General features: G+C 38.9%; 1 protein-coding gene across 4 annotated transcripts; it reads left to right on the forward strand.

Annotated features, from left to right (window-relative positions):
* Positions 1-673: 673 nt before the first annotated feature.
* LOC134620458 (retinoblastoma-like protein 2) lies at positions 674-10,302 on the forward strand. 4 transcript variants are annotated; one of them, XM_063466661.1, is made up of 16 exons: positions 674-834; positions 1,424-1,603; positions 2,823-2,962; positions 3,636-3,763; positions 4,229-4,335; positions 4,506-4,609; positions 4,781-4,933; positions 5,033-5,197; positions 5,313-5,370; positions 5,471-5,580; positions 5,660-5,836; positions 7,156-7,227; positions 7,540-7,600; positions 8,079-8,239; positions 8,351-8,515; positions 8,706-10,302. In XM_063466661.1, exons 4-16 carry the CDS (start codon positions 3,690-3,692, stop codon positions 8,904-8,906), a joined length of 1,608 nt encoding a protein of 535 aa, XP_063322731.1. In that variant the 5' UTR covers positions 674-834; positions 1,424-1,603; positions 2,823-2,962; positions 3,636-3,689; the 3' UTR covers positions 8,907-10,302. The 4 variants fall into 4 exon arrangements, with proteins under 4 accessions (XP_063322731.1, XP_063322886.1, XP_063322970.1 ...); XM_063466816.1 differs by having other exon boundaries at positions 4,796-4,933; XM_063466900.1 differs by having other exon boundaries at positions 3,636-3,727.
* The last annotated feature ends 452 nt before the right edge of the window (positions 10,303-10,754 follow it).

Below are 10,754 nucleotides of genomic sequence, written 5' to 3' on the forward strand. Positions count from 1 at the left end.
CAACACATGCAAAAACACACACACACACACACACACATATATATATATATATATATATATATATATATATATATATATATATATATATATTGTTATAATACTAATAATAATGTAATTTAATATATTTGTGTAGCCTCAACATCAGTTTAGTTTACACACATACTGCAGCAGGGCACTAGCTCACAGTAACAGACACAATGATGAAGCAGTGAGCACCCAAACTATTAGGCCGTAGAGCAAAGACACAACAGGTAAGTATGTGTGACTGAAATAACGCAGTAGGAAAAACATAGTTTTGTTGGTAATATTCTAGATGAGGCTTGATAATTTATTTCACTTTGAGTATTTTCTTAAAAAAACAATTACATATTTGCTTGTGATTTTTTTTTTAAACAACATTCAATTCACAGCTAATTTAATGGATCCATTTGCACATAAACACTGCATAAACGTTAGTAGATACAGAACTCTGCTGGAACAATATGGACACTAATGTTGGAAATGAACAAGGCTACATACCAAACTCTTGCAGCAGAGGGCCTTTCTTCACTGCAAGTCCTTCTTTTCTCCTCAGGGTGGTGCTCAGTGACCTGTTTAACCGCTTCTACTGCTGTTTGGCACTTATCTTAGCAACCAGACCAGATGACAAGTTGAGGCTTGTCTATGGTGAGAGGCCAATGGGCTGAACTTCCTCAGCCTGCAGAGCAGCAGGTTGGCTGCACTGAATCATGCTGCATTGCTCTGCTGCTGCTAGACAAACACACAAGAGAGATTTTTAAGAGCAGAAGTCTGTCAGTTTGACCTAACACCATCCCAGAAGAGCCACTGACACTGGTGAGTGACTTTGATCCTGGTTTATGAGTTTTGTTTTCTTGAGCTACGTTGAAAGTTCCACAGAAATAATAAACTGCACTGGAAGTCAGCTGACTATTTGGAGTAAAATGCAACAGTTACACGATCTGCTTCAGTGTTTCTAAAAGCTGCAGAATAAAATAATCCTCTGCACACATTAACCATCTATATAGCTATTTTTCAGCAGGCTTTAATGCACTGAATAACAAAGTCTGATTATAAACCAAGATAAAGGCGATGTTTAGTTTAATTCTATTTAAGGGACTAGCACATGTTAGAAAGTGAAAGTAGGCCTATTTTCACGTAGCATGAGTTGCATGTGAGTTGACTTGAGTGGAGTCCAGTCCAGAGGAAACAGGAAATGGGTGTGATTTAGATATTGTGCCAGCTTTTAGCAAAATTAAAACAGCAAACAAACATGCAGAAAACACATCTGTGATGTTTTTAAATCGACACCGTGCTGCCAGGATCTTCCTGCTGAAGATAACAAGATAGGGTGTGATTCATATTTATGAGAAGCTGCATGCATATTGATGCTTCCAACTTCCTGTTTGTCTCTTCTGAGATGCAGCAGCTGGAAGTCAGTCAGAATGAGACACAACTTGATGTTTTAAGATGCCATTGGACTGATATCAGCATTTGGAGTAAAAGTTGGAGTTTTTCTTGCCATTTAACCTCGCCATCTTTGTGAAATCAGTTTCCTCCACATGGAAAACGCATCAGACAGCTGCTGCTTCAACCAACACGAACAGTAAGTTGTGAGCAAATCTGGGACACAGAATCAAAAGGCATCCATTCAGCTGCAATGATCACAAAAGTATATAGAAATGTCCTTATGTTGGCGATTAAGCAAAAGGTCAGAATTAAACGAATTCTGGTTCTGATTTTGTCTTGTTAGTGGGGGGAAAAGTATAGCCAGATGAAAGGAAATATCAGGAAATCACAATAATAATGTTGAGTGTGACGTGCTCTACTCTGAAAACCTTATGGCACATTTTTGAGCAAAACTGCTTCTTATCCACCTACAGTGCCATCCGCAGTCATTGTAGACTGACTCAGCACAGGCAGTAATAAACAGCACATGTGAGAATGGTTAGAGGAACAGAGTCTCGTTCAGGCTGGTGGTAGCACACAAAGAGACTGTAAAAAGAAGAGGGGACTTTACCGCCAGGGCCGGAGTATTCAATTCTCAGCAGATCTGCAGAATGAATAAACCATGCTTTGAAACACACTTTTTAGAGATTAACAGTCAATATTATCCACCATTATTATTCACGTGAGCCAAGGATGGTTCAGTATTTAACTTATTATTTCCTCATGAGTCTTCTCTGGCATCTAAAATATTCCTGTTGTTACACGACTTGCCAAATTGACAGTTGCCCTGCACAGGGAAACTGAGTTTGAGATGTTTTTCTTAGGTTTTCAGTATGTGAGGTGCACAGGAACAAAAGTGACTATTCACAGCTGCCTCAGAACAGGAAGTACAGATGAGTCACTAAAGGCAAATGAACAGAGGGGAAAGTGGTGCTGTCAACAAGACCACCAGGCCATCTAATGCATCCATAACAAGAATGGCAGCAGCAAATATAAAACTCCAGGTGTAAGACAATAGTTTGACGTTTCTGTAAATAAGCTGGCTTTTGGGCACCCTTCCCAGTAAAATCCATCACCAGTCAGTATTAACTATATATTCTCCATGCTTGACCATTTGTCCACTATACATTAACAGGCTTAAAAGTGTGGTTTTATTTTTTTGAGACACAATTGTTGCAGTCCATTAACAAACAGCTAGCTTTATAGCAGTGTAGCTGTAAGTGGACTGGTACTTATTTAGTACCGTTTACTAATTTGAGCATTCAAAACACTTTCTATTAAAAGTCTAATTCATCCAGTCACACAAAATTATACAGTGATTTTATCTGTACCTACGTACTTTTATCTAACATTCTCACAAACTCACACTCCAACAGATGAAAGCTGGGATTCAGTATCTTTCTCAAGGATACTTCGACACATGAGCAGGAGGAGCCGGACATCCCTCCCTGGACCTTCCAATTAGTAGCGGACTCACTCTACCACCTGAGCCACAGCCCCGTTCAGTTGCTTTTAGGTTAGTCGTTGTCAAAAGGTTGCGTGTATTTTTCGAGTTATTTGCCTACAGTGAGGGGTTTTTAACCTATGCAAACATGCTCCTCTAAAATAGTAAGTAGCTCAACTGGATGTAGGTAGGTTGATTGCTGATTGGTTGACAAGCCAACTGGAACAGAATGGGGGTGAAAGTGGAACAGTAAAAGTGCCAAAATTCATCAAAGCTCAAAAATACAGAATTAAAGCAGACATGGGTCTGCAGTGGACGCTTTTGATTATTTCTAACACTTGGTTTTCCTTCAGTACTTTGTATGTTATAACATCGTGACTTGCACTGACCAACAACAGCGTAAGCAAGAGTAGCACACAGACTGATTGTACCACTAATGTTGGACACTGCCTCCCTGTGGCAAAACACATTCACTGCAGCTCGCTATGGTCTGCCAGCACAGTGTCCAATAGGGAACCACGTTGAGCCATTTAGAATGAAAATGATTAAATCAGTAGTTGACACTGATGACGCTGCAGTTATCTGGGGTGTGATAGGCAGCTGCTTAGTCTGCCTATGCCTCAGGTCCCACTGACAGTGAATGCACCAAGTCCTCGTACAAGCTAAAATATATTTTCAATTATGAATCATGCAAAGTTACCTCTAGTTTGTGAACAAAATGTGTATTTTTTCACTCCATGTTTAGGTGTCCATTTGATTCCTGCTCTGACTCTCATCCTGTGTGAGTGAGGAGGTCACCATGGCAACTGTGCCACAGGGGATTGTGGGAAAGCCAAGGTTTGGCCCTAGTGACTGTCTGATCGCAATGTTGAGGTTAGCCCTGCAGTTACAAAGCATTACTGACTCACACAGTGTTTATCTGTGTAGGCTGTGTGTACGTCAACCTGATACTGATACTCGCAGCACTAATAGCTGCAATAAAGCGCAACACGCCTCAGATCTTTCATCAGCCTGCCTCACACGCTGTACAGATGTGGCTAGATCAATTTAACAGCTACATAGTGTAGTTAACATCTGGTGTTTTGCTAAAAAGCACTGAGGGTGTGGTCAAGATCAATAATGTGTAAACACATAGAGCTGATAAAGTTTCTGTACTGGGAATTCTTTAATATAGTTTCTACTGTTGTAAGCAAGGGCTTTAAAAAACACACGTGTGGCATTTCATTTACATTTTAGAACTTACACCTCCACTTTATGCATATGGCAGAATATTGTTGAATTACATTTTCCATTTCCTTTTGTCCTGCTCAAATTTCTGTGACGATGACTTGGATTCAGGGCTTGCTCCAGAGATTCGACTGAGGCGATTCAAGCAAGACTGAAATGCATGCTGCAAATGTTTCTACAGCATTACAGAGACGGCGAGGGAAATGAGAAGACCAAAGGTATAGTGATGATTTTACAGTGGAATGTGGCCTTCAGCGTGTATCTGGTTGATAGCCGAAATTCTTATGATTAGAGAGCAGGCTGTCTTTTGATAGCAGGTGTGAAATTCTGGAATAAAGCCCGTGTTGTTGATACGTGCCAAAAATAATCTATCTAATATTGTTCACAGAGTTGGCAGCAAAGTGCTGCTACGAGGCAGGGATTTGGTATCACAGAATCTTGGAGAACCTGATCAGTCAAGAGAGGAAAAGGCTGGGCTTCAGTGACATCTCAGTAAGTGCACGCCATCTGGTGGCCAAAGATGGAACTGAGCTTTGACCATATTAACTGAGCAGTCACAGATAAATGTCTCACAGCACCTGTGATCTCATAACTTATGTATTTTATTTATTTTGAGTCATCTTTGAAGTAAAGCAGCTAGTGCTTGTAATGCATGTAAAACAGGTGTGTTTGATGCAGGGCATCTTGGAGCATGATCTTTTCCAGCGCTGTCTGGTGGCCTGTTGCTTGGAGATCGCTGTAACCTCGAACAGCTTACCATGTGACTTCCCGCTGCTCCTTCAGATCCTCAAACTGGCACCATATCACTTTTGGAAGGTATTTTTTTTTTTTGCCATATACTGTACACTTAGTGATACAGTAACATTTAGTCTGTGATTTGAATGCTCCCTCTTTTGTTTTTCTGTGTCCTCACAGGTGATTGAGCCTGTTTGGCGGGTTGGCTCAGGCTTGCCTCACTATGTGGTCACACACCTCATCCAAGTGGAAGAAAAGATTTTGGAGAACTTGGCTTGGACCAGCGACTCACCATTGTGGGATGAAATCACACCCAACGAGGGCCATATGCCCACCTGCCAGCAGGTTTGCAATAACACAAATACTCTTTGCCTGACATTTTATAACATATCCAAAGCAATTCAATTTTTCTTTGAACAGTTCGGGTTTTAATGAGAGTTTTGCCTTGTGTCAAATGTAGGTAATGCATCCAAATAGGCTCGAAGGTCCAGTGCAAACGGATCCAGGTGTGCCAAGAGGTATTAACACAGTGCACTAAAGACTCATTCTAAATAAAATCACTCCCTGCAAAGTGTTTACACTATTATTATAGATTGAGTGGTAAACTATTTTTGCCAGTGGATGTCAGTTTGGGGATGAACCACTCAGCCAGGACAGAGCAGCAGTGTTCCCCATCAGCTATAAACAGACAAGAGAGAAGCAGCTCCCTCCATCTGTTTGCTCGGAAGGTCAGTTCTATATCATGGGTCCAGTTACCATTGTTGTTATATGGCATGTTTAGTGTGGTCATGTCTGTCTTTATCTCAGGTTTACAGCTTGATGGCCAAGCGTCTGAGGGAGCTGTGTTCCACGCTAGAAATATCTGATGAGCTGCGATTAAAAATCTGGACCTGCTTTGAGTATTCCTTGGTCCACTGGTCTTGTCTAATGGTAGACCGTCACCTGGACCAACTGCTCATGTGTGCTATCTACATCATAGCTAAGGTGGGTTTTAATAGTATCTTTATAATATCTGAAGTGTCTCTGTTGTCTAGAGGCTATTATTAGTGAAAGAGATGGTTAAAAAGTACTGAGAAGTTTTCCAAAGACTAATCCAGTTGACCAGTTTACACTTATTCTTACAACATGACATGTTGTCTTAGTCTTAGTAAGAGTTTCACACCTATTTAAGCACCTTGAGGCAACTGCTGTTGGAATGTGGAATGTGCTATTTAAATAAAATAAAATAAAGTTGAATTAACCTACATGAATATTTACAACACCCAAGTAAAATTTCAATTATCAAACAAGGAGGAATAGTATAGTAATGTCAGAGTTCGATGTGGTATGTGTTACAAATTACAGTTATTTGTGATTTAGTAACACAATCTCGCACACAGTGAGATTCATTGGTACAAAAGGTCAGATTCTTTTAGCTTGTATCCCTTCCTTTGAAACAGAAACCCTGGATATGAGTAAACTGTTACGTATGATACATAACAGGTTACTCAATGTTATGTATTACCATACATAACATTGTTTTTAGGTTAACAAGTTACCTGTATGGTAAGGCGAATCACAACTGACACGTAAGACAAGTTTCTGAAGGTTTCTAAAGTGCTCGGTTCTCTAAAACATTTTGCAGAAACTAAATCTACTATATCGAAAGGATTCAGACAAAAAGTGACCACACCATCAGAATTTTAATACATCAACTTTGTTTGCTGAGCGAAAGAAAAGCAACTTCAGCACAGGCACAGAATCAGCTAAAACAATGCAAGACAATGCAACTGGAAAATGCAAGTGGTTGTCTCAGAGAAGATGAATAATAGACTTAAAACAATTCTTAGGGAGTGGGGAATACATTTAAATGTTCAGGGTGGGCTAAGATATACCAGCATTTTGCAGATGATGACTAATGCAGTACCAGCAAGATGTAGGTAGAGAGAACAGCAAACAGAGAGATGGTGCAGTAAATCAAAGCCACAGTAAATCAGAATGGCCAGACTTCTTAGACCTCTGATGCTGGACACCTGCCCCAAACTGACTCCACCCTGACCAAGGAGAAGTAAAACCTTCAGGGAGTTTTATGGAAAAGAACTACTTGGCGTTTAAATAAAATTAAAGACTGTTGTGAGGGCACTTGACAGCTGAAAAAGCCTTTTTATTAATGTTCTGATGTTCTGAGTTTTTATCGCTTTTCACTGACATGAAATTAAAGGAAAACTGTATTTGTAATCCTAAAAAGAATCCATGTTGGTAATGCATGGACTTCATTGGAAAACACATTCTCAGCAGTTAAGTGGCGGCATTTGCCTTTACAGATTACCAAGATGGAGATACCCTTCAAACAGATAATGAAATGCTACAAGTCACAGCCACGTGCCAACAAAAGTGTAAGTTTCTTTATTTTTGGTTTTTATTTTTTGCTGTCTTTAGTATACAGCTGTGAATTAACAAAATATTGCGATACAGGTTGAAACGTGTATCAGCTGGGCCCACTTATTCCAAGATTCCATCAGTTTTAGCAACATTCTGTTTTGTGTTTATCATCAAATGTTTTAATGTTAACAGGTACATTTTTTAAATGACCGTGACAATATCATTATACCTGCTTTACATGAGCATTTCAGTCTTGCAAGGAGGTTAGCAGGTTGACAGTAGCAACTCAAAGCACTTGTTTCAGCATTTACCGTTTCTATCTGCAGGTCTGCAAAAACGTGCTGATTTCAGAAAGGATGGAGGAAAATTCTACCATTAAAAAAATTAGTAAGAAAGCTTTTAAATAAAAAAGTCATACATTTTAAATATTATGGAACACCTGTTTTAAAAAACATACTTACAAAATAGCCTTGTAATTACAGTAATGTACATAATGCGTCCCAACAAGTTTTGAAAATGGGACTACACATTGCCCTCACTGCTTTATATGTGTAATGCATGCTCACATGCTTGCAATCCACTGTGGGCAAAGAAAGGCGCATGTATTGTTAGCTGGCTATGTGGTTTGGAAACAGTGGCACTGGTGGTGGTAGAGTTAAAGAAAACGAATGCAGCATGTGTTGTGTTAGATCCAAATAAAGTACTATACAGAGGTAGAACTCATAGCAATGCCTCATTGCACAAGAAAAATGACACCCATCAAGTTACCAAATGATTCACTTACAACATTTTACCTACATTATATCCATTATCCAAGAGTAGTTCCACAGTGATAAGTGACTTTTTATTATATTGTTGATTATAGATAATGGAAAGCACAGCAGCACTATCCTAACCCCCAACACACCATCAACACATTATCCAAGACCTGGGCAGGAGGAGCGGGGCAATCTCATCCATTTTTACAACCAGGTCTACACGACAAAGATGCAGCATTTTGCCAAACAGTTTGCTCAAACCTCATTAGTAAGTGAACATTTTTTCTTTTTTCTGAGCTGATGTCACAAAACTAAGAACTCAGTAAAAATGGCAAATGTTTATTTTCCATGTAACGCTTACACTTCATTTCTTGTCCAGCGAGACACCCCTCCTTTGTCTCCATACCCTCGACAGTGGAAAGCATCTCCTCGCTGTTATCAGCTGTCCAACAGCCCGTCCATCTCCATTTCACCATACAACACCGAAACCCCTTCCCCTCACAGAACTGGACTCTGCTACTACTTCAACTCAAGTCCCCCAGAGGTCTGTGGATATAGTGTTTTCTTTTTCACATGATCATCTTAAAAAGTGTAGGGGTACAATGTTGGGGTACAATCTAGGCTGAAGATACTGAATACATTCTACATTCCTGTTTTGGAAATAATTTAGTGAATAAAAATGGTTGACTTTGCTCGCACACAATAGAATATTATTTTCTTCCTTCTTTTCGCAGCTTCTGCGTGAGATCAACAACATGATCAAAACGGGCAGGTCGCCAAACATGCGATGCTATGCGGTATCACTGGATACAGATGAGGACGGAGACGGATCCTCAGCCAAAAGGCTTCGTTTGGATGGTCAGTCAGCCTGGCAGAGACGACTTAGGAATGTCTTCAATGATCGCATTACAAGAACGAATCAGGACCAGGTCTAGCTTATTCCAGCTAACAGGCCCAACCCCCAATCTGATGGAAGTAAAGCACACATTTGCTTTTTGTCAAATTCTCTGTCACCTCAAAGTACTAAATTTCCATTGCTTGGCTCTTTTGTTTGGAACCATTTTTTCTGATACCATAAGTCATGTGTGAAGGTCTGTGAATAAGCCACTTTATCCCCAGCATAGTAATAGAAGACTGGTCATCCTGGGTTGCTGCCTGATGGAAGTGTCCTTCATGATATTGTATGAATTTAAAGAAAGACAAGGCTGCAAAGTGCCCAGTGAGTTTTTCTTAGATAAAAAAAAGGACTGAAACAGGACTTTAGCAACTAAAAGGCAGATTAGTTAGTGTTTGTCTGCATCCACAGGAATTAATATTTACAGTAATATGAAAACATAAATGTATCCACAAATGCATCCAATAGACATTTGGGCAAAAATTGTTTCTTTTTTTTTCTGCACAAATTTACCAATTCTGTTAAAAAAAGTGTATCTTAGGCCTCTGAAGCTAATATAACAAAACAAAATTTTGATTTAGTCATTTTTGCATAATTAGCCTACATTTATATAATTATAGTTCGTTATCTTAATGACTTAAATCTCACATAATAATAATAACATGGTACAAAATGTTTTATTTATTTTAAATGTTTCAATGAACTTTTTAAACTCAATTTTTGGTGGATTTCCCAGCATGCTCATCATTGTCCTGTTGAAAGATTTCAACTCAGGGTTATCTTAAAGCATTTTAAATTTTTATTCTCACTTCATAGTTGTATGACTGCAAATTGCCAGGTCCCAGAGGCAGCAAAGCATTCCCATAACCATAATATATCCACACATGTATTGTTATCATGGCTGAACAACTCTGTGTTAGATGTGCCTTAGTAGCCTTGGTCTTTGCCTTTATGTTAACTGTAAAACTACAGCTTTGCTGTTTTGGGCATTCCTGTTATGCAGATCAGGTTTTTGCACTGTCTACAACACAAAGAGTTGACCGCAGATCCTCTCATGAAAGCTTGGGGTCTTTGGAGACTTGCATGATTTGCTGAAGCAACCCGTTATGGACAATTTGGCAGCTATTTTTTTTTTTTTAAATTTAGCTAAATTTAGCTACAAGATTTTTTTTTTTTAGATGATTTGCAGAATTATTGATTTTAAATTAACTGGGGAACACCAAACCCTGAATGTCTGAGGTTAAAATAAGACTTATTACTCTCTAAGAAGAGTCTAATAACTGACACCATATTTGAAGGCCCTGTGTGATTAATTTGAGGATGTACTCATTTGTTCTCACTAGACTGATCTGTTTTTATGTTTGACTTACTTTTGGAATTTTGAGTGTACATGCTAACATTAACTCCTGTCTATGACCTGCATGAATAAAGTTTGAATGAAGTTTGAAGTGATTTGATTCTGACTGCATATTGGTGATACTAGGGGTTTGATGCATACCACTCTAAAGTAATTTAAAGTTGTTTTTACATTCAACTTATCACAAAACTATTGAGGATAAACTAAAGTAAGACTTTTGCAAAAATAATAAATGAAAAGTGCTGTTACAGTAGCAGAAACTTGCACTGGTCAACATAAATGTAGAAGCTAAAACAAATTCAGTCTCAATAAATCTTTAAAAATCCTGTCAGCAGTTTCAGCCACCGTTTATTACAGACTGAATATCACAGCTGATTCAACAGGACATCAATCAAAAACTGCACGGTGATTTTATTAAAGCTCTTTTCCAAACAGAAAAGTGTTTTGCTTTGAGATTTATTGCGCAGAATGATACATGTGTCAGTTGACAGAAGTTGGCTTCATTATCATCTGCTGATGCAACAAAGTTTC

Source organism: Pelmatolapia mariae, linkage group LG1 (genome assembly GCF_036321145.2).
Source record: "Pelmatolapia mariae isolate MD_Pm_ZW linkage group LG1, Pm_UMD_F_2, whole genome shotgun sequence".
NCBI lineage: Eukaryota > Metazoa > Chordata > Actinopteri > Cichliformes > Cichlidae > Pelmatolapia > Pelmatolapia mariae.

Bases quoted from the DNA above. Each gene is read 5' to 3' on its own strand.
- LOC134620458 (XM_063466661.1), top strand. From the start codon at position 3,690: ATGGCAACTGTGCCACAGGGGATTGTGGGAAAGCCAAGGTTTGGCCCT. The intron at 3,764-4,228 runs GTTAGCCCTGCA...ACTTGGATTCAG, and splicing joins TGTCTGATCGCAATGTTGAG to GGCTTGCTCCAGAGATTCGA. The intron at 5,581-5,659 runs GTCAGTTCTATA...TCTTTATCTCAG, and splicing joins TCCATCTGTTTGCTCGGAAG to GTTTACAGCTTGATGGCCAA.